The sequence below is a fragment of the Lissotriton vulgaris genome, chromosome 10, assembly GCF_964263255.1.
Source record: "Lissotriton vulgaris chromosome 10, aLisVul1.2, whole genome shotgun sequence".
In the NCBI taxonomy this organism is placed as follows: Eukaryota; Metazoa; Chordata; class Amphibia; order Caudata; family Salamandridae; genus Lissotriton; species Lissotriton vulgaris.
Window position 1 is genome coordinate 845,226,889 of NC_141698.1, and position 22,941 is coordinate 845,249,829.

General features: G+C 43.3%; 1 protein-coding gene across 1 annotated transcript in view; it reads left to right on the top strand.

Moving 5' to 3' along the window:
• Window positions 1–22,941, top strand: part of CUBN (cubilin) — a 1,372,460-nt gene that overhangs the window by 839,154 nt on the left and 510,365 nt on the right. The window contains exons 42-43 of the mRNA XM_086941783.1: window positions 12,898–13,088; window positions 21,928–22,111. Coding sequence (XP_086797909.1) covers window positions 12,898–13,088; window positions 21,928–22,111 — 375 coding nt within the window. The remainder of the gene's footprint in view (window positions 1–12,897; window positions 13,089–21,927; window positions 22,112–22,941) is intronic.

Consider the following 22,941-nt stretch of genomic DNA (forward strand, 5'->3'; position numbering starts at 1 on the left):
AGAAGCAGGGAATTCGAGAAGGAGGTGGGTGGAAGAGAGCATCAGCACAGCAAAAGAGAACAGGGAGTTAAAGAAGGAGGTGGAGTAGAAGAGAGCCGCAGATCAGCACAGGAGAAGAGAACAGGGAGTTAGAGAAGGAGGTGAGGTGGGAGAGAGCAGCAGATTAGCACAGCAGATGAGAACAGTGAGTTAAAGAAGGAGGCGGGTGGAATAGAATAGCAGATCAGCACAGGAGAAGAGAGCAGGGAGTTACAGAAGGAGGCGGTGTAAAAAAACAGCCGATCAGTAGAGGAGTAGGGAACAGGGAGTTAGAGAAGGAGGAGGGGTAAAAGAGAACAGCAGATCAGTACCGGAGAAGAGAAAAGGGAGTTAGAGAAGGAGGCAGATGGAAGAGAGCAGCAGATCAGCACGGGAGAACAGAACATGGAGTTAAAAAAGGATGTGTAGGGGGAAGAGAACAGCAGATTAGCACGGCAGAAGAGAACAGGGATTTAAAGTAGGGGGTGGGGTGGAAGAGAACAGCAGATCATCATGAGAGAAGAGAAAAGGGAGTTAGGAGGCGGTTGAAAGAGAACAGCAGATCAGCACGAGAGAAGAGAAAAGGTAGTTAGAGAAGGAGGCGGGTGAAAGAGAACAGCGGATCAGCACAGGAGAAAAAACTGTTAAATAAGGAGGCGGGGTGGAAGAGAACAGCAGATTAGCACATGAGAAGAGAACAGGGAGTTAAGTAAGGAAGCGGGTGGAAGAGAACAACATATTAGCACAGTTAGAGAAGGGGGCGGGGTGAAAGAGAACAGCAGTTTAGCACAGGAGAAGAGAAAAGGGAGTTAGAGAAGGAGGCGGGTGAAAGAGAACAGCAGATCAGCACGAGAGAAGAGAAAAGGTAGTTAGAGAAGGAGGTGGGTGAAAGAGAACAGCGGATCAGCACAGGAGAAAAACCAGTTAAAGAAGGAGGCGGGTGGAAGAGAACAGCAGATTAGCACATGAGAAGAGAACAGGGAGTTAAGTAAGGAAGCGGGTGGAAGAGAACAGCATATTAGCACAGGAGAAGAGAACAGTGAGTTAGAGAAGGAGGCGGGTGAAAGAGAACAGCAGATCAGCACAGGAGAAGAGAAAGGGGAGTTGGAGAAGGAGGCGGGTGAAAGAGAACAGCAGATCAGCACGGGAGAAAAAAAGTGGGAGTTAGAGAAGTAGGCAGATGGAAGAGAGCTTAAAGATTATCACAGGAGAAGAGAACAGGGAGTTAGTGAATGATGCTGGAGGTAGAGAGCAGCAGATCCGCATGTGAGAAGAGAACAGGGAGTTAGAGAAGGAGGTTGTGGAAAGGAACAGCAGATCAGCACAGGAGAAGAGAAGAGACCAGGGAGTTAAAGAAGGAGGTGGGGTGGAAGAGAGCAGCAGATCAGCACAGGAGAAGAGACCAGGGAGTTAAAGAGGGAGGAGGGTATAAGATAGCAGCAGATCAGCACAGGAAAAGAGAAGAGAACTGGGAGCTAGAGAAGAAGGCAGTTGGAAGAGAGCATCAGTTCAGCTCGGGAGAAGAGAAGACTAGGGAGTTGGAGAAGGAAGTGGGTGACAGAGAGCAGCATAACATCACAGCAGAAAAGAACATGGAGTTAAAGAAGGAGGCGGGTGGAAGAGAGCAGCAGATCAGCACAGGAGAAGAGAACTGGGAGTTAAAAAGGATGCAGGGTGGAAAAGAACAGCAGATCCGCACAGGAGAAGAGAACAGGAAGTTAGAGAAAGAGGCGGGTGGAAGAGAACAGCAGTTTAGCACAGGAGAAGAAAACAGTGAGTTAAAGAAGGAGGCCGGTGGAAGAGAGCAGCAGATTAGCACAGGAGAACAGAACAGTGAGTTAGAGAAGGAGGCAGAGTGGAAGAGAGCAGCAGATCAGCATGGGAGAAGAGGAGAGAACAGGGAGTTAGTGAAGGAGGTGGGTGGAAGATAAGAGCAGATCAGCACAGCAGAAGAGAACAGGGAGTTAAAGAAGGATTTAGGGTGGAAGAGAGCAGCAGATCCGCACAGGAGAAGAGAACAGCGAGTTAGAGAAGGAGGCAGAGTGGAAGAGAGCAGCAGATCCGCAAAGGAGAAGAGAACAGCGAGTTAGAGAAGGAGGCAGAGTGGAAGAGAGCAGCAGATCAGCACGGGAGAAGAGAACAGTGAGTTAGAGAAGGAGGTGGGTGGAAGAGATGAGCAAAGCAGCACAGCAGAAGAGAACAGGGAGTTAAAGAAGGAGGTGGGGTGGAAGAGAGCAGCAGATTAGCCCAGGAGAAGAGAACAGTGAGTTAGAGAAGGAGGCAGAGTGGAAGAGAGCAGCAGATCAGCATAAGAGAACATGGAGTTAGAGAAGGAGGTGGGTGGAAGACAGCAGCAGATCAGCACAGCAGAAGAGAACAGGGAGTTACAGAAGGAGGTGGGTGGAAGAGAGCAGCACATTAGCACAGGTGAAGAGAACATGGAGTTAAATAAAGAGATGGTGTTGAAGAGAGCAGCAGAACAGGACGGGAGAAGAGAACAGGGAGGTAGAGAAGGAGGTGAGTAGAAGAGGTGCATATCAGCTCTGGAGAAGAGAGTGAACAGGGAGTTAGAGAAGTAGGTGGGTGGAAGAGAGCTGCAGATCAGCACAGGAGAATAGAACAGGGAGTTTGAGAAAGAGGCGAGTGGAAGAGAACAGCACATTAGCATAGGAGAAGAAAACAGGGAGTTAAAGAAGGAGGCAGGTTGGAAGAGAGCAGCAGATCAGCACATGAGAATAGAATAGAATAGGGAGTTAGAGAAGGAGATGTGGTGAAAGTGAGCATCAGATCCAGCAGAAGTTAACAGGGAGTTAAAATGCAATGCAATGTGTTTCTCATTTGGAAAGTTTGAGCTATTGCTATTGTAAATGACCAATTTTATTTTAATGTTTTGTTGTGGAAAATAGTGAAAATAATTGCTTTGTCATTTACAACGCTAATAGTTATAACTTTTGAAAATGTGACACCTATAGCATTTGTAATACAATATGTGTTGTATTTATGTGACTTTTATGTATTGATATTACAAACACTGGTTTGGATTTGGAGGGTGGAGTTGGAGGGTGGAGTTGGAGGGTGGAGTTGGAGGGTGGAGTTGGAGGGTGGAGCTGGAGGGTGTAGTTGGAGGGAATGGAGTTGGAGGGAATGGAGTTGGAGGGAATGGAGTTGGAGGGAATGGAGTTGGAGGGAATGGAGCTGGAGGGTGGCGGGTGGAGTTGTAGTTGGAGGGTGGAGTTGTAGTTGGAGGGTGGAGTTGTAGTTGGAGGGTGGAGTTGTAGTTGGAGGGTTGATTTGGACTGTTGAGTTGGAGGGTGGAGTTGGATCGAGTGGTGGGCGGATCGAGTGGTGGGCGCTAGAGTGGTGGGCGCTAGAGTGGTGGGCGCTAGAGTGGTGGGCGCTAGAGTGGTGGATAGGGTGGTGGTTAGGGCGGTGGCAGATAGAGTGGTAGAGTGTTGGTGGTAGAAGGCTGTACTGTGTGTGAGAGAGAGAGTGTGTGTGTGAGAGACAGAGTGTGTGTGAGAGAGAGAGTGTGTGTGAGAGAGAGAGTGTGTGTGAGAGAGAGAGTGTGTGTGTGTGAGAGAGAAAGAGCGTGTGAGAGAGTGTGTGAGAGAGTGTGTGTGTGAGAGAGAGAGAGTGTGTGTGTTAATGTTAATGTTAATGTTAATGTTAACTGTCATTTATTGAGCGCTTGTGCGCCCGGAGGCTTCATGGCGCTGTAGGAAGGAACAGGGCGCGTCAGTCATTTGATAGAAGGAGGCAGCTCAATGATGTGCCTGAGAAAAGAGCCAGGTCTTCAGAAGATGTCTGAAACTGAGGAGATTATCACTTAGTTTTAGATGAGGGGGGAGAGAGTTCCAGAAGGCAGCTGCGAGATGGTCAAAGCAGCTGCCTCCGAGACGTTTCCTTTTGTACGGAGGCACAATCAAGAGGGATTTATGGGTGGACCGGAGATATCGGGGGGGCTGTATTTATGGAATAGGTCCCTAATGAATTGGGGGCCAGTGTCATGTAGGGATTTGAATAAAATGCAGCCCACTTTAAAGGCCACACGTTATTCCACCGGCAACCAGTGTAATTGTTTCAGGCCAGGTCTGACTGATTGCTTCTAGGGATGTTCAGAAGAAGTCTGGCTGCTTGATTCTGAACCAAATGGAGGCGTTTAAGCTCTCCTTTTTGGAGCCCAAGATAGAGACTATTGGAAAAGTCCAATCTGGATAAGACCAAGGAGATAACGATCTGAGTGAGAGCGGCGGAAGAAAAGAAACATGCAATTTTTTAAATTTTTTTCAGCTGAAAAAAGCTGGAGGATACGACTGCTCCCACCTGTTTCTTCAAGGAAAGGTCTTCACTGATGTGGATGCCCAGACTTTTGACCGAAGATGACTTAGATGGAGGGGCACCCATGCAGGAGGGCCAGAAGCTGGGGTTCCAACTATGTATACTCTGTCCAGGCAAGACCAATTCGGTCTTGCCTGGGTTAAGTTTCAAATGATTGCAGCTCATCCAACTCAGAATGTGGGACATGGTGTTTTGAAATTCTACCACTGAGTCCTTGGTGTTAAGAGGGAAGATGAGCTGCAAATCATCTGCATAGTTGAAGATGGTTACCTTGGCGTTTCTGAGGGAAAACAAAAGAGGGCGCAGGTACAAATTAAAAAGCAGGGGGGACAACGAAGAACCTTGAGGCACTCCACAGTTGGTGGATATGGTGGGAGCTGTAAAAGTGCCCAGTCTAACCGATTGAGTTCGGCCAGAGATGAACGAGCGGATCCAGCTCAGAGCCGGGCCCCTGAGGCCAGCCTGCTCGACACGGTCGACCAAGATGGTATAGTCGACCGTGTCGAACGCAGCAGAGAGGTCCAACAGCACCAGAGCCTGGTGGATCCCCTTGTCCGCATTCCGCCTCAAGGTGTTCTGCACCGAGAGAATGACTGCTTCGGTTGAATGGCAAGGGCGGAAGCCGGCCTGGTTAGGTGCAAGGTACTCAGATTTCTCTAAAAAAGTAGAAATACTGTCACAAACATGGGATTCCAAAAGTTTGGCGCAGTATGGCAACAGAGAAATGGGCCTATAGTTGAGTGGGTCTGACGGGTTGGCTCCTGTCTTTTTTAAAAGGGGAATGAGAAGGGCTTTTTTAAAGTTGCTTGGGACTTTCCCTTGAGTGAGTGATCCATTTACCAAGGGAAGTAAGCCCTCAGGGATGTGGGTGCCTACTTCTTTCAAGATATGAGGAGTGCAAATGTCGTCGGGGGAGCCGGATTTGATTTTGGTAAGAAGCTTGGATAGGGGGACATTGTCAATAAGGGGATATGAATCCAGAGTGGCAGGGTTGTGAGAGATGTCTGAAAGCAAAAGGGGGGGCTGAGTGGTGGGGATGCTCTGTTTGATGGTACAGATTTTATTAAAAAAGAAGGAATTGAGTGAATTGCAGAGTTCCTGAGTGGGAGTTATCGGAAGGGAGGTTCTGTCGCTGGTGCTGAGGTTTTCCACTATGTTGAACAATTCTCTGGATTTATTGTGAGCTTTGAGTATTTTTTCAGAGAAGTATTCCGTTTTATGTTTCAGGATAAGCTTTTGATAGTCCCTGCGGGCTTTGCGGTAGTTATCCTTGTCTTGCTCTAAGTAGGCTATATGCCATTTTCGCTCCAGTTGACGGACCTCGAGCTTAAGGTTTTTCAAAAAAGGTGTAAACCACCTGTGTGCGTCGTTGGGGCAGGAACGGGGAAAGTTGGTGCAGGGAGCATAAACATCGGCTGCCTGAAGTAGCCAACCTGAAAAAGCCTCTTCCATTTAATCAATGCCCTGATCGAGTGAGGGAGGGGAGGAAGATAAGGATCCAATAAAGGTAGGAATGTCGACATTCTTCCACAGTCTAGTTTTTCCTCCTGGCTGAGGTTGGGACCTTCTACTACTTACAATGGTAATGGTGAAATTGATCAGGTAATGATCCGACCAAATGCAGGGCGTGATGGAGTTAATAGCAAGAAGAATGTTTTGGGACCAGATTTGGTCTAAGATATGCCCTTTGTCATGGGTAGGGAGATGTATATGTTGAATGAGGTTCATATCCAGGAGCGTTTCTTTAAGACTGGCTGCCTGAGGATCAGACTCAATAGAGTCCATCCAGAGGTTGAAGTCTCCCAATAGTACAATTTTGTCATGGGAGATAGTCAGGGATGCAAGTTGTTCTGCAAAGGAAGTGGTAATTGTGGACGAAGTTTGAGGGGGGCGGTATAGAAGGATCAGAAGTAGTGATCCTAAGTCAGTGTCCAGTTTAAAAAGCAGGTTATCAGACCCTGTTAAGTCTAAAGATGGTAAAGAAGAGACTTTATGGGAGCTGCGAATGATCGCAGCGACCCCTCCACCTCTTTTGCCGGCGGGTCTGTCGGCGTGCAGGATATAATAGTTCGAGGGGACAGCGGCTAAAATGTCAGGCAGGGATCCTTCGTTGAGCCAGGTCTCAGAAAGAAATAAGAAGTCTGGCTGGTCGGCCTGAAGCAGGAGAAAAATATCAAGGTGGTGTTTAACCATGGACCTGGTGTTTAAGTATAGACATTTAAGAGTGGTCGCGGAGTTATGAGGGGTTGCAGAAGGCAAGGAGGACCTGTATTTGGGAGTTTTGGCAGGAATGTATTCGGGCTTCAGAATGCCGTATGTGGCAGCACGTTTTAAGGTGTGGGCGGGCGGGGCAAGTACAGCGCTGTCTGGGGGTCTGAGTGATAGCAGCGTAGATGAGGAGTATTTAATGATTGGTCTAGGGGTCGTGGCCCCGGGCCCCGGTCTGCCGCAGACGGGCGCAGACGGGCTTGACTTATGCGCGACTTCGGCGCGCATTCGTCGCGCCTGCTGCGCTCGTCCGCTGCGCTCCTGTATGCACATTGTTTATAAGGCCTGCCTCCTGGGAGAACTAGACCGCTAGATCCGGTCCAGCTCCACCCAAGATGGCGGCTCGCCTCACCCTCCACACAAACGGCACCAGCCGCGATGGACCAGGGCGGGTAGCAGAAGAAAATACTATTTAGTCAGTAAGTGCAAGTCAAAGTATACAAAGTGACAATTTAAAAGCAGTTTTAAAAAATTCGAGCGCACTGGCGCTTTGATCGCGCTACAGCGCTTGCAATGACTACCAAGTGACTGAAGTGTCAGAGAAACGAGTCCGAGGTTCCTCGAGGGCCGGGCTGCTGCCACCAGCCAAGAGTTCTCGAGTGGCCCAGAACGAGGAAGTGTTTTAAGGCCTGCCTCCCGGGAGAACTAGACCGCTAGATCCGGTCCAGCTCCACCCAAGATGGCGGCTCGCCTCACCCTCCACACAAACGGCACCAGCCGCGATGGACCAGGGCGGGTAGCAGAAGAAAATACTATTTAGTCAGTAAGTGCAAGTCAAAGTATACAAAGTGACAATTTAAAAGCAGTTTTAAAAAATTCGAGCGCACTGGCGCTTTGATCGCGCTACAGCGCTTGCAATGACTACCAAGTGACTGAAGTGTCAGAGAAACGAGTCCGAGGTTCCTCGAGGGCCGGGCTGCTGCCACCAGCCAAGCGTTCTCGAGTGGCCCAGAACGAGGAAGCGTTTTAAGGCCTGCCTCCCGGGAGAACTAGACCGCTAGATCCGGTCCAGCTCCACCCAAGATGGCGGCTCGCCTCACCCTCCACACAAACGGCACCAGCCGCGATGGACCAGGGCGGGTAGCAGAAGAAAATACTATTTAGTCAGTAAGTGCAAGTCAAAGTATACAAAGTGACAATTTAAAAGCAGTTTTAAAAAATTCGAGCGCACTGGCGCTTTGATCGCGCTACAGCGCTTGCAATGACTACCAAGTGACTGAAGTGTCAGAGAAACGAGTCCGAGGTTCCTCGAGGGCCGGGCTGCTGCCACCAGCCAATGTGTGTGTGAGAGAAAGAGTGTGTGTGTGAGAGAGAGAGTGTGTGTGAGAGAGAGTGTGAGAGAGAGTGTGAGAGAGAGTGTGAGAGAGAGTGTGTGAGAGAGTGTGAGAGAAAGAGAGTGTGAGAGAGAGAGTGAGAGAGCGTGTGTGAGAGAGCGTGTGTGAGAGTGTGTGAGTGTGAGAGTGTGTGAGTGTGAGAGTGTGTGAGTGTGTGAGTGTGAGAGTGTGAGAGTGTGTGAGTGTGAGAGTGTGTGAGTGTGAGAGTTAGAGAGTGTGTAAGTGAGAGAGTGTGTGAGTGTGTGAGTGAGAGAGTGTGCGAGTGTGAGAGTGTATCAGGTCTTATGTCCTTTCTGGAGTACAGATTATAAAAATATATATTTCTAAAATATTTTGAGCAACTTTATGTTATCTTTGACCCTGTACAGCGCTAGCTCTGTACTCGTGGAATGCCATATACATACATACAGGCTGCCAGATTGCATGACAAATATTTTAGTGTATACTTGCAATTCACAAAGTAATTACATAATCAATCCTCTGGGTCTTTTTGATCCATTGTTACTGCCAGTGTTCCAAAACCTGTCTTCTCCACTTTGGTTTGATAATGAGCGCCCATGAGTTGAAATAGTTAGTGAATGTAGTCGATGAAATCCGACACTAGTGCTTTGAATTGATAAGGCGCATTACTTATTGCCTATCTCTAGTTTTTCCATGACACTTGGGAATAACATGACCATGTCCCAGTATTGTTCTCTGGTTTTTTTATTCTTTAAAGTCTGCAAGTTTGACCTGCTAAAAATGTAACCAGTGGTGAAGATTTTAATAAAATTGGTGATTACAGCACTTATACTAAATTCTGACCGGTTCAATTATGTAGACCCTCATTACTGCTGGGAAGGAGATTATTATTCATGGGGATAGAAATGTAAAAGGTATAAGAATGTTCGTGCATTACAAGTTGTATCCTTTAAATGGGGCACAACTTGCTTATTTTAGTGCTTTGCACAATAAAATCCACATTTTCCGGTATTTAACAGGTATTTTTCCAGCTAGAATTAGGCGGGTTTTACTTTCCAAAATTTATCTGAGCAAAATTGCGAGGCATGTTGTAACTACCACAAAAGTTGTAGCCCCGATTGCACAGGGAACGGAAAAGAAATGTCTGTTGACGGCCTTAAAAATCTTCTCTTCCTTCGCCTGTTAAAGTTCAGAATGTTAGTGGTAATACCAGTGAAACCCACTAGAGGGGAGGAAAGGACTACATAGGAAGATATGCGTGATAATAACCTGAATCACTGTATCAGCCAAGTATTACGAATTCATTTATGACAAATAATTATTAGCAAAAGCTCTTCAGCTTGTCATGTGCCACGAGCGCTGGGAGGGGGCTGGGCAACGATGCCAGCATTCACGAGCAGATGGTCATGTTTATGACCTGCAGCGCGTGAAGTGCTGGTGGCAAATGGACTCAAAGCGGCCGGTCGCTTTGATGTTCTTGGCTTGTCTTGCTTGGTGGAAGGGGTAGGGGGGCCGGTTTCTGTGCACGCGCATTTCACGTGAACTACATGGAATCCGCAGTGTTTTAACTTTTGAAAGTCACTTACTATATATCTCACCGAACAATGCTTACGCATTGCTTCAACGAGACCTAAAAATGAAAAATATCCATTTTAGTTTTTGAGAGTAGACAGTGGTCTGTGGTACCACTGCCTGCTCTTAAAAATGTTGGCGCCCACATTCAAAAAGTTGAATGGGTCCCTTGGGGACACGTTCCCATTTGCGAATGTGTTAACACCTCCTGCATGGATTCAGTAAAGTATGAATGCTTTGAGTTTGCAAAACATTTATACATGCCCTTGCAACTCGTTATTAGGAAGGGACGCCCTTGGCATGCCCGCCCTTACTAATAGCGACTCGAAAAACCAATTACGATCCGGTAACAACTTACCGAATCTCAAATAGGGCTTTACACATTTAAAAATGCATTTTTCTACTTGGAAACGGTCCGATTCTGTGAATAGTGCCATTTGCGAGCAGAAAACAGCTTTGTATATCTGGCCCCAGGCGAAGTGAGACAACTTGTATTGAGGGCCTCTGTGTCAATCCAAGCTGTTCTCCCTGTCACCATGGTCATTTTATAGGTAAGATATACAGCCTGATAATGAAAGTCTTGGCTTCATATATCTCTGTCACAAATTCATAAAAGGATTTCTGAAAGGTATAAATGGTTTTACAACAGCGGAATTCTCTGGCATGGAGCAGAGAAATTGAAAGTACTGCGCTGTATGAGAAGGATCGGAGAACTCGATGATGAAACATGTCACCAAGGGACCTTTTGGTGGGTGAGGGTTATTTTAAGAAAAGTAAATATTTTCCCTTAAGGAATACTACTATATGTGGAAGGATATCAGTTTAAGCTTTCTAGTGGTTGTCCTTGAATGCTACAGTAGGGAAAGCATTGGATAGCGTAGGGGTAAAAATTACTATTTCCACTCCAGCGAGTGCAACAGTAGGGAAAGCATTGGATAGCGTAGGGGTAAAAATTACTATTACCACTCCAGAGAGTGCAACAGTAGGGAAAGCGTTGGATAGCGTAGAGGTAAAAATTACTATTTCCACTCCAGTGAGTGCAACAGTAGGGAAAGCTTTGGATACCGTAGGGGTTTAAATTACTATTTCAACTACAGTGAGTTTAACAGTAGGGTAAGCGTTGGATAGCGTAGGAGTAAAAATTACTATTCCAACTCCAGAGAGTGCAACAGTAGGGAAAGTGTTGGATAGCGTAGGGGTAAAAATTACTATTCCCACTCCAGTGAGTGCAACAGTAGGGAAAGCGTTGGATAGCGTAGGGGTAAAAATGACTATTCCCACTCCAGTGAGTGCAACAGTAGGGAAAGCGGTGGATAGCGTAAGGGTAAAAATTTACTATTCCCACTCCAGTGAGTGCAACAGTAGGGAAAACGTTGGATAGCGTAGGGGTAAAAATTATTACCATTCCAACTCCAATAAGTTCAACAGTAGGGAAAGCGTTGGATAGCGTAGGGGTAAAATTACTATTCCAACTACAGTGAGTGCAAGAGTAGGGCAAGTAAATACTTCTTATTTAAATAAAAATAATATAAATATTAACACTAATTACAAATTAATTAAAATATTTTACAATTGTGTAAAATATATATTTAATAATCAATTTAAAATAGAAATGAAAATTATTTAATAATACAAATTACCTACTAATAGTAATTATTTACCTATTAAAAATAAAATAATTAACAATTTAAAAGTATTTTTAAAAATTAACTCAATAAGCTATTCCCCTAAAAACACACAACCCACTACAGAAATTAATTTAATACAAGTAACATAATTATCAATTAATCAATTACAATAAATTATAATATATGTTTTAATTAATTACAAATTAATAATTAATTTACGATTAATTCTAAATAAATACCAATAACTAAAATACCATATTTAAATAATTATAATTAAATTACTTCCCACCCTATTCCCCTAAAAACCCACAACCTGCTACAAAAAATAAATTACTAAAATTAACATATTCATCAATTAATCAAATAAATTTATTTACCAATTATGTTTTAATTAATTGCCAATTAATAATTAATTAACAATTAATTTTAAATAAATACCCCAACATTAAATTACATATTTAATTAATTATAATAAAATTAATTCCCACCATATTCCCCTATAAACCCACAACACACTACATAAAAAAAATTAATAACATTAACATATTTATCAGTTAAACAATTAAAATTAATTAGCAATTATATTTTCATTAATTGCCAATTAATCATTAACAATTAATTCTAAATAAATACGCAAAAATTAAATTACATATTTAATTAATTATAAGCAAATTACTTCCCATGCTATTCCCCTATAAACCCACAACCCGCTACATAAAAAAAGTCATAGCATTATCATATTTATCAATTAATCAATTAAAATTAATTACCAATCATATTTGAATTAATTGCCAATTTTCAATTAATTAACAAAGAATTCGAAATAAATACCAATAACTAAAATAACATATTTAATTTATTATAATTAAATTACTTCCCACCCTATTCCCCTATAATCTCACAACCCGCTACTGAAAATAAATTACAAAAAATTAAATATTAATCAATTAATCAATTAAAAATATTTAGCAATTATATTTTAATTAATTGCCAATTAATAATAATTTAACACATAATTCTAACTAAATACCAATAAATAAAATAACATATTTAATTAATTGTAATTAAATTACTTCCCACCCTATTCCCCTATAAACCCACAACCTACAGAATTATATTACACACAAATTAAACATTAATATTAACTTACCTTAAATTCGATTTTTTTGTTGTCTATATTCTGTCTAGTCGATATTATGTCCATTCTATATTTTTTATTCGATATTATTGCTATTCTAGTCGATATTAATTTTTTCTAGTCGATATTTTTGTAGTCTATATTATGTCTAGTCGATATTATGTATATTCTATATTTTTGACTCGATAATATGTCTAGTCGAAATTAAAAACTCGATATTTTGACTAGTTACCCATAGATGTATGCTGCTTTGATGCTCTTTATATTGAAGAGAATGCAGACTACTTGAATTCGATCTTGGACACATTCCAGCGTGTGGGGTGAGTTGTGCGGCTATACAAAGCGTATGGCTTCAGTTGCCCTAAGGGCTAATATAGGTCTGTCTGTTTACTCTCCATCAATTTTTGACACAAGGCTTAAAATAACCACTAAACAGATGATGCCAGATAAATGTGATCGGAATTTACACAGTGTTTGATGCAACGAGAGACAAGCTTGTCGTAAGTACATTGGCGCTGTCATAATTAATTTATTGTAATAGGTTTATTAAAAGCACAGTCTTGCATTCAAGGTATTTATTTGTAATTTACATGTACATTTTCTTCATTTTGCCTTCTTTGTTACTTTTCTTTGTTTTCAGGTTGTGGTGGGTATTTGCACGTGGATCGTGGCGTCATTACATCTCATAATTACCCACAAGCCTACACTTCTAATCTCAACTGCTCTTGGCATGTAGTGGTTACAAGTGGCTTTACCGTTGCCGTCCATTTTGAACCAACGTTCCAGATTATGAATGATGGTACTTCCTGCAGCAGTGGAGATTATCTCGAGGTAAGAAAGAGGGGGGATGGTTAACATCGAGACCAAATTAATACCACACCCTGCTCATTTGTTAAATAATGTGTTGGCAACAATAACCTGTGGAGGTTAAAGGCACAACGAAAATTATTCAAGAATTGAATGGTATCCTAACTCCTACTGTGTTACTGAGAAGCTGTGCCAGTGCTCACATAAGGATTTTTTTACACAGAATGTTTAACACAAATCAGTAAGAGAAACACCAAAGACGGAGAAAAGAGAGAAAAATCAAAGGGAGACAACAATCAGATATAGAGTATAAAGAAACGTCAAAGAAAATGAGTGGGGCAAGAATAGATGGAGCATTTCGAGCGATAATGCAGAGTGACTGATCAAAAATATATCTGAGAGAAACCTTGATAAGAGAGGTCAGCAGCGATATGCAGTGATAAGAGAGAACAGTAAAAAAATAGAGACGTTACAAAACAATAGAGAGATACAGTGGCATGACAGGGGATGTCATTATTGAGAAAGAACTTGGCATTGCAAAGAGAGAACAACTGAGACAAAGGATGCACCATAGAAAGGCAGTGATCAAAGTCAACACACAAAGGCACAGTAGTAAAAGAGACCAACAGAAAGAGACAACGAATTGAGTACAACAACAAAAAGAGTTAGGTGTCTTGGACTTAGTGACTGGAGGATGCCTTTGAATTAGAACACTGGCACCAGATAAATTAAATATAATAAGTAAATACTCCAGCCATATCACTCTGAGGAATTTATCTGGCCACACATGTGTCTCAAGACCTCTGGCAATGGAACGGATGGGAGCAAATTGGCTGTAAGTAAATGCTATCAAAATGGTGATGATACTACTCAAACATTGTGAGACTATGTATGTAGTTAGCTGATGTAGATTATGCCAGTAAAAGGAAATTGTGTTCTTGAATGGTGGAACATCTGGGTGTTGGAGTTGCCAGTTTCTGGAGTGTGGTGCTGTAGTAGGGACTCTGTGACCCAGAATTCCATGTTTGGAGGAGGAGGAGGAGGAGGGGCCGAGTCCACTTCCCCTGTGCCCTGCACTGTAAAAGCACCCCCACCTACCATGGCGTGGGCCATGCCCAGGCGAAGCCCAGGCCAAGACGGGCCCATCCACACCCGTAAAAGACCAGAGGAATTGGGGCGAGCGCCCCTCTTGGTCTATTGGGTTTGACCTTACCCCACCAGGTGGCTGAAGTTTTGCTTCTTTCACTGTACAGATAAGTAAGTGCTACAAGTGAGCCCTGGTTAAACTATTGGGACCTAGCGGCTCAGTCTGGAGCAGCTGGGAGGAAATGGAAGGGATTTTTTACTTTTTATCCTTTCAAACTTCTTTAATGCTGGCCAATTTTTAGGTAGCAATGTAAATAACAAGGACCCCCTGTTCAGAAACTTAATTCGCGGTACAGGGAAATAAACAGTGCAAACAAATTGGCAAATTAAAAGACATAATTCAAGGGAGAAAAGTAAGGAAGACACCAAACTAAATAATTAAAAAAGTATAAAGTTTCATTTAATTAATCCACAAACATTCACGTTTAAAAACAATTAATAAAATACATAAATTATACACAATACATTTGTTACAAGAACAACTAAATAATACAGTGTTCAATATGTCCCATAAAAGAATCCTATAACATAACATATATTTTGTGGCAAACAGATGGTATAATTTTTAGGTAGCACCATCCGAACCGCATTTTTAGTGGCCTAATGTGTTCGGACTACTCTGGAGTATCTAGTGGAGTGTTCCCTGGTATATCATTTGTTGATTCCATAGCATTAGAGCATTGGAAGCCCCCTGTCCTTTGTGTAGCCTAGAGGCAGTAGAAGAGAGCTGGGAGGGGAGGAGTTCTTCTGCTGCATTGGGATCTGTTGGGCATGTGGAGACTTTCGCCCCCGCAATTTTGACAGTCAGTTTGCTTTGTGGTCAGTTTCCGGGGCCACTATGGAAAAGCATAAGCCCCCCACAGCTGTCTCCATGCCATCTGATGAAATGGTAACTACCATGGATGCCTTCTCATGGTGGGTTGCTGGGGTTCTTGATAAGGATATTGAATTGGTTACTCATCCTCTCTCATTCACCACTACCTCTTCTAACCACGTACTCCCTTAGTTCAGGGTTTAGGCTCAATACCCCTACCACCAGTGCAGAATTGTAGAGGGAGGTTAGCGTTTCTACCCTCCTGGAAGAGAAAGCCTAATCGAGTACCTTACATTCTCATGTGGGGGTATCAGACAATTAATTTTTATCTACTGCACAGGATGTATTAGAGAAAGTTTCTAGAGTGGGAGCGGGAGGTAAAATAAAGCGGTCTTTAATTGCCAGCAAATTTAAGCCTGCAAGGGTTACTGATGATTTACTGCTTAGTCATGCCTACTCTTTAGTTTGGGATAAATCCGACTTGGTGATTTTGCTGGATTCATTTCGAGATTCCCTACTTGCCACCCTGGAGGCTTAATTGGAACCTATCAATCAAAGTTTAGTAGAAATACTAAAGGAGATCACCAAACAGAATCAGTCCCATTCAGCACACCCGGTGAAAGTATCTGCCCTTAATCCTGCTGTTTAGGTTTATATACCACTGAGAGCCATCCCTATCCACAACTTGCGACAAGGCGCAATGAACAGTTGGGATCTCGAAGTTCCATTGCCATAGTCAGTGCCCCTATGAATTTGCAGGGGTAGCCCAAAAGTACCTTCCTACTGTCTAGAGGTGCGAATTAGCCACAGGAGGAGAGCAGTTAAGAATAGGAACTGATATTACTAAACCAGTGTCGGAGAGGATAATAGGCCATGTACTGGTGTACACAGCACGCCTAGCTCTAGGTCAGTAGATCTCCACCTGCCACTGGAAGCAAGTACCTATGTTGTGGTGTTGGGGAATGTACCTTCTCTTTTGCCAGGTATAACTGAGAACTTTGACCAACTCAAGAGCAAGGTTTTGAATTGGCGAAACTTAAATACCACTCTAGGAACTCGGATAGAAAGACACATCGTTATGGTCCAAAGAGTTAACTGCATTGGCAGGGTTAATAAAAATTACGTGGGAGACTGCATCATCATTCATTTTCACAGACCTCTCGTGGCATGGAGAATTCTAGCAGCCACGAAGTCTCCTCCATTGTTGCTCTTCCCCTCGGATATGTCTATAGACCATCAGGGGCTGACTCGCTGGAACAGAAGGTACCTTTTGTATCGGGCTTAACTGATTCCATCCCTTTAATCGTAAGGAATGCAAATTTAGCATCTGGAACATTGAGGGCCTTGCTGGCAAGTTCAGTGATCCCATCTGGTTGTCCATTATAAAAGGCTTTGTTGTGATTTGCCTCCAAGAAATTTGGGCCATCATGAACTGTTTCTTTTTGGAGGGGCATAAGACTTTTTTTACGCATGCAACTTGATCAAGGTTAGGAGGCCTATGGGCGGGGTTGATTATTTTTTTCCTCTAGCTGTTAAATGTAGCCTTGATGCTTTGTCTACAGAAGCCCCTACTATGCAAGCACTGACATATTCTCAAGGGACAACCAAGTTGCTACTGCTACATTTTTATAACACCACTTCCTCGCTACCAGGTGTTTGTAATATTCAAATGCTGGGTTCTTATTTAAGGAATTGGAGAGCACACAATTTACAAAGTGATAATACTATGATTGTTGGTGATTTTAATGATCATTTATGCAGAGATCCAAGGGATGATAGTGTACAGGCCTTAGGATGTTTCCGCCTGACCAATATGCATATGAACATACCCAACAGGGAGGTAATCTTAACGTAATACTAACTGAATTTGATTTAGTTTCAGCAATGGGCAAGTTGCCCGCTAAAAGGAGGGATATCAACCTTATTTTTATCGGGAGGGGTTGCGAGTCGTTCATAGATTTGATTTCCGTTTCTACCCCCTTTTATCAATATATATTGGACTTTGAAATTTCATTGAGCGTTTTTAGTGGCCATAATCTGGTGTGTGATACGACCTGTTGGTCCACAATCATGCACGTCCATGGGGAGGGTGTAATAAAGACCCTTAAGGCAATTTATGAGTCAGTAGACTTAAGTGGTCACAGGTAATATCAAATTCTTTTTATATCTCTTTGTTCTCTAAATGTCAGAAGGAGTTTGGTATCTGTTCAGGGCAACAGAATGACTCATTTATTATTTTAGATGCTTTCTCTGCAATTGTGAACATCATCTTACATCTACTGAAGGCACCAACATGCTGCAACACGATGTGGTGCCAAGATGGTTTGAACCTGGTTGCTCTCGAGTGTTGAGAACCCTCAATAAAGCATTTAGTGCTAAACCTAGAGACCCTCTTTTTGTTAATAACAGCCATGGTTTGTATAAAGCAAGAATATCTTAAAGGATGAAGCATGGCCTGTCTTGATTGAGGCAAGAACCCTGATGATTAGCTCCAAATTGTGGGTTATTATCAATTGCCCCTTTCTGGCTGTAGATGTTTCTGCTTCCTTGGAGGCTCACATCACTGAAGGTAGTTGGGTTATCCACCTCGAGGATATTTATAATTCCCCTTCTTTTTAATCTTAGTGGTAGATCTTGGAACATTGGAGGAATGGCTGTTTTATACTTTTCTGCCAAGGAGGTAAGGAAGGGAATATTGGGGCTGTCCAAGAACAAGGCCCCTAGCCCCAATGGGATCCCACACCCGACCTCTACACCTCTGATGTAGCCTTTAATACTCTCTGCATCAACCATAAGGCTGTTCATGATGTTGACCCTGATCACCTTAAGAGCAGCTTCTAAGGGTATACTACAGTTAGGACGTTGTATTCTACTTTTACCAAAAATGTAATAGTCCCTAAATGTAAACGCTCTTCCTAGGGTGGCAGAAGCTTTACATGCTGCACCTGCTAAACTGTGGAACAGACTTTCCCTAAACCTGAAACCATTGACTAACCTATTAAATTTAAATAAGGACATTAATACCTGGTTGTTCACCAAAGAGTAATCAACCTTGAATCACGTTTCTGCTTGTCAGTTGCTAGCGCCAAGACGCCCTTGGGCATTCGGGCTTCATGAGATTATATCCTATCATAATATGGTGGGCTGTGTAAGGACTCAAATATCATTAGTTTAAAACATAGTTACTTGAAGCTGTATGCACAGCATAATGAAGATTGTGCCATTCCACATGTGTATACTCCTATAAAACATATGTGCAATACTTTAAAATATGTTCACTATTATTGAAAGTGCATACAATTATTTAATGAAAGTGCATATCTCTTTTTTAAGTGTGCTGCTTTTAATGCAAGTAACTGTATCCTACAAATGGTAGCATTTCTAATCCCAGCTGGACGGTGAAATCACACTTCTTCCCCATGGCGCATATGTCATCTGCATTGATTAGGTGTCATTTGGTTAGAAGCATACACCATTCAGAACAAGGCAAGGAGTGAGCAGCACCTAACTTCTTGTTAAATTTTCTGTGGAAGAACACAACTTTCGTCCAATTAAAACATGTACTCCTGGCTCCCAACATGTGGAGGTAGCCAAAGCCCTGCTTCTGGTGTTCTCACATAATTGTCTAATGGCAGCTGCGCTGTCAAGCCAGACCATAAAAAGCAGCCATGCTGATGCAGTTGACCTCCAAAACGTGCCGTTGGTGATAGCCTTTGTTAGACCTGCCATCCTTAGGGTGGTTACGTCCACTTTTTACTGTATCCATTAATTGGCCTTTGTACTCTAAACACTTTACTGCTGCTTATAAAGTGGTCTCTTGTAAAGTGGTATACCATAAACCCAGGGCCTGTCATCTAAATGCTATGGGTGGGCGTGCAGCACTTAGTGTGCCACCCACACAAGTAGCATTTCAAACCTGTCTCAGGCCTGCCATTGCGAGGCTTGGTTGTGAAGTTTACTGGCACTTCGACTTGGTATTTAAAACCACTTGCCAACCCTTAAACTCCCCTTTTGTTACAAATAGGTCATCCCTAAGGTAGGCCCTAGGTAGTCTTATGGGCAGGGTGATGTGTAACTCAAAGGTAGGACATGTACTTTTGAGTTTTACATGTCCTGGTAGTGGCAAAGAGCTAGATTAGTTTTTCACTACTGTGATGTCTACTTCTCTCATAGACTAGCATTGGGAATCCCTTAAAACACTGTTAAACTGTAATTCCTGAATAGAAAGGAGTACCTAAATCATGTGTCATATTTTTGGAATGGTAATGATAAAGCCTCTTCAGTGGTAAAGTTGAATTTGACATTACTTTTTTAGAAATACAACTTTAAAAAGTGGACATTCCTCTGTTCTTAACTTTGCTTTGTGTGCCTGCAACATGTTTCCAATAAAATTCTGGGTTGGGGTGACAGCTACACTTTGTGCAGTCCCGCTAGGCAGCCACAAACATAGGTAGGTGAGGCTCGTCTGCATTCTGAGCACTCAACTGCATTCTGATGGGTCTTCCTGGGCAGGGAGGAATCGCAGGGTCTGACAATTACACTTCATTCGGTAGTTTCCAGTGCATACACAAAGCACTGATTTACCTCCCACAGACAGCCTGGCAGACGTAACTGGATTGAAAGGGATCTTTGTGCACTTCAGAGAGCTGCTTTGAAGTCACCCCCTACATCTAAGGCATTTTTGGGTATAAGTGAAAGGACTCTGACACTACCAAATCAGTACCCTACTGAACCTGGGAAGAACTCTGCTGGAGAAACAACTGCTGTGCTGTAAGGATTGAAACTTTGCCTTGACGGACTGTTGTGAGGAACTGCTTCTCTGCTTTGCTGGGCTGCCCTGCGGCCTGCTGATCTCTGCCCTGCTGAGGACAAGGACTGAACCCATCTCACCTGATCACAGAGTGACTCCAAAGGCTTGTTGGCTTGACTCTTCTTTTCTGAAGTCTCAGAGACTCAAAAGACTTCCTGCAATCTTGCTGGTGCTGCTGGACCCCTGTGAGTTCTACCCTTGCCTGTGGTGCCCTCTCCAGTCCTGGGATTAAGAAGTGGGTTCTGTAGCTGATTTCTGCAAAAACAGACGCATGGCTCTACTTCATGAGAAATTCAGCTGCATCATACTTCGATGCTGATGCAGAGGCTGCTCAACGACAGTGGATCCACAGCCTGTGTGGCTCGACGATCACGCAGTGCATTCACTCCAAAGAAACTCGAAGATTACGCTGGACATACTTTTGCGTGGGTTGATGATGACACAGTAGGCTCTCGCCGTTGACACTTGCTCCAGCCAAGGTATTTCTTCAGCAGGATCTGTCTGGGACATGTAGCCAGCTTTCCCTCCATCACAGACGCCCTGAGCTTTGGATTTACACTCGTCCTTCGCAACCTCAAGTAACCTTTTGACAGCTAGTGACTTCTAAGCACTATTTTTGCATTTATTCTTTAAAAATTCATATATCGACTTCTACTGATTTGTCGTTTTGGTCTTATTTTACTCAGATAAATATTCTCTATTTTTCTAAATCTGTGTGGAGTCTTTTTGCTGTGTTTTTCAGTGTGTTACTGTGTGTGTTTGTTGCAGAATTACTTTACAAATTGCCTCTTAAGTTAAGCCTGCCTGTTCTGTGCATGTCTACCAGAAAGTGATCACAGTTTAATTTAAAGTGTGTATCTAGCTTACCCTGACTAGGATCGTGGCCCCAACTTGGACAGGGTGCAAACCTCTGCCAACTAGAGACCCAATTTCTAACAGTCTTGGTCTCCACTATCGAGCGTTCATTCCTTTACTGCCCTCGCTCCCCATTCGTACTTTGCATAAAAGTGCACATTCCATATATTTTCCTACACCTAGCCCCCCCCCCCATTACTCCGAATTGACGTTGAATTTTGCCTCAGATGAGACTAATTTAAAGCCCCCAGGATTCAAATCCCCGTTTCGCCTACTCTTGATATGTGCGCCTGACCGACTAGTTTCATTGCCCTCTCCCCCACGTTTCGCCCCTTTATCTAATCCAATTTGTTTTAGTCTGCAATCCTCAAATACGAAAATAACATTTAAGAATAAAATACGAATTTAGATGTCATCTTGAAAACAGGAACGTCAGCCTGGACTTCAAAGTGAACGATTTACTACGTTCTGAAACGTTATCCTTTTTGATAATGTATACAATATTGTGCCAATGCCATTTATGCCAACATGCCCCAAACAAAAGTGCCTCATACAGCCTAAATATTGAGTTGGATTATTTTTACTATTGTCCGAGTGGTACAGATTTTATTCACCTGTGACGGAAGAAAGACTGTCCTTCCTAGATTTAAACATGTGACCTGAAAGATAGGCATATACCTTTGCAGAAGTTGTGCAAGCACTATGCAGCGTTTCTCCACCCCTTACCAACAATTTGGATCACTGTTGAGTGAAAAGTTTTTATACTGCAAGAGCCTGCTTGGTACACTGTCTTATTCAGGGGACGGGGTTTCTGATGGAGCATCTAACTAGTTGCTGGCACCGTTTTTCCACCTACGTTTTGCGACGTTTTCTTACGTTTGTCACTACTCTTATAGACAAGTATTAGCAAAGCTAGTAGGTTTTAATGCACCCACGCCTGTAAATAACTTTTCTGCATTCCCGTGTTTGCATGCCTTTGCCCATGAAAGTCAGAACTACTGGTTTAAGCAATGCTTGTTTCTTTTGTCATAGATATGTAGGTAGCAGGCAAGCAAGTATGTAGCTGGCAAGCATGCTCGTTGCAGTGTAATATTTGAAATAATGAATGGGTTTCCTATTTTGCAAATTGTAATGGTTAGTTTTTTAACATTATTGGATTTTTCTCCAGGCGTTGTGTTATTTCCTCCCTGTGTAAGTATTGTATGCTGCTTTGCAATAAATGAACATCTTTTTTTCAGCTTAGAAATGGGTGGGATGCCTCCTCCCCTCCCCTCGGGCCCAGTGGAGCAAATGGACGTTTTTGTGGAAACAGCCCTCCTTCCACCGTGCACACTACAGACAATCAGCTGTATGTGCGCTTCATAACTGACGGAAGTCGAGAGGGTCAAGGGTTCAAGATGACCTATGAAGCGAAGAGTCTAGGTGAGTGATGCTGATAACATGAAAACCCTAATAGCAAGAGGTGGCATGGTTTGCAAAATAAGGATGGACTGGGATGCGGTACAGAGTAATTACCAGTGGCGGATATTAATTCAAGATCTTCAGCCATCACTTTTGTACACTCTAATAATAGGATTGGCAGAATTTGGTGAGGGGATACAGGGTACCTAGAAACCGGATTCCGGCAATCACAAGTTTTTTCCCTGGAACTGGAATAAATACACAAACTCAGAAATACTGGGTTATGTTACATGCATGTGTCCCCTATCAGGGCAAAATAACCACTGGCACTGTCTGCCTGCTCAGAGCAGTGACTTATCTGTTTCCCCTGTGCTGCTGCAGGAGTGGGGGAAGGGGTTGCAGTTTGGTGGTTTTGCTGTCCTTAGCCCCTGCAGCAGCAAAAAGGCAGGTATGATGTTTAGGGCTCGGGCCTACGTCACACTGCATAGCAGTGTGGGCGGAGCCCAAGAGTCCTTTAGTTAGCGTCTCCGAAATTCTACCTAACAAATTCCTGGCTGCTCGTGATTTTTCGTCTTTTTTTTTGGTAGCTGCATTTCGATTGGGCTTCTCGTGCGTGTGTTTTCAGAAGAAAGCATGCAATAGGCCATAGGCGGTAGAGTAGCTCCGCCTAGTGCATATTCCGTGCGGACACGCGCACCAGAAGGCCATATTTCTTCAATTATCGCGGCCGTCAAAAGATATGTTAGCAGTGGTGCGCGGTTGCACACCACTGCTCGTTGCAGAAGGACTGGTTTCTGCTTCCTTTCATGTGTCAGTGCGACGGGCGCGGTATCGTCTATGTTCTGCTTGTT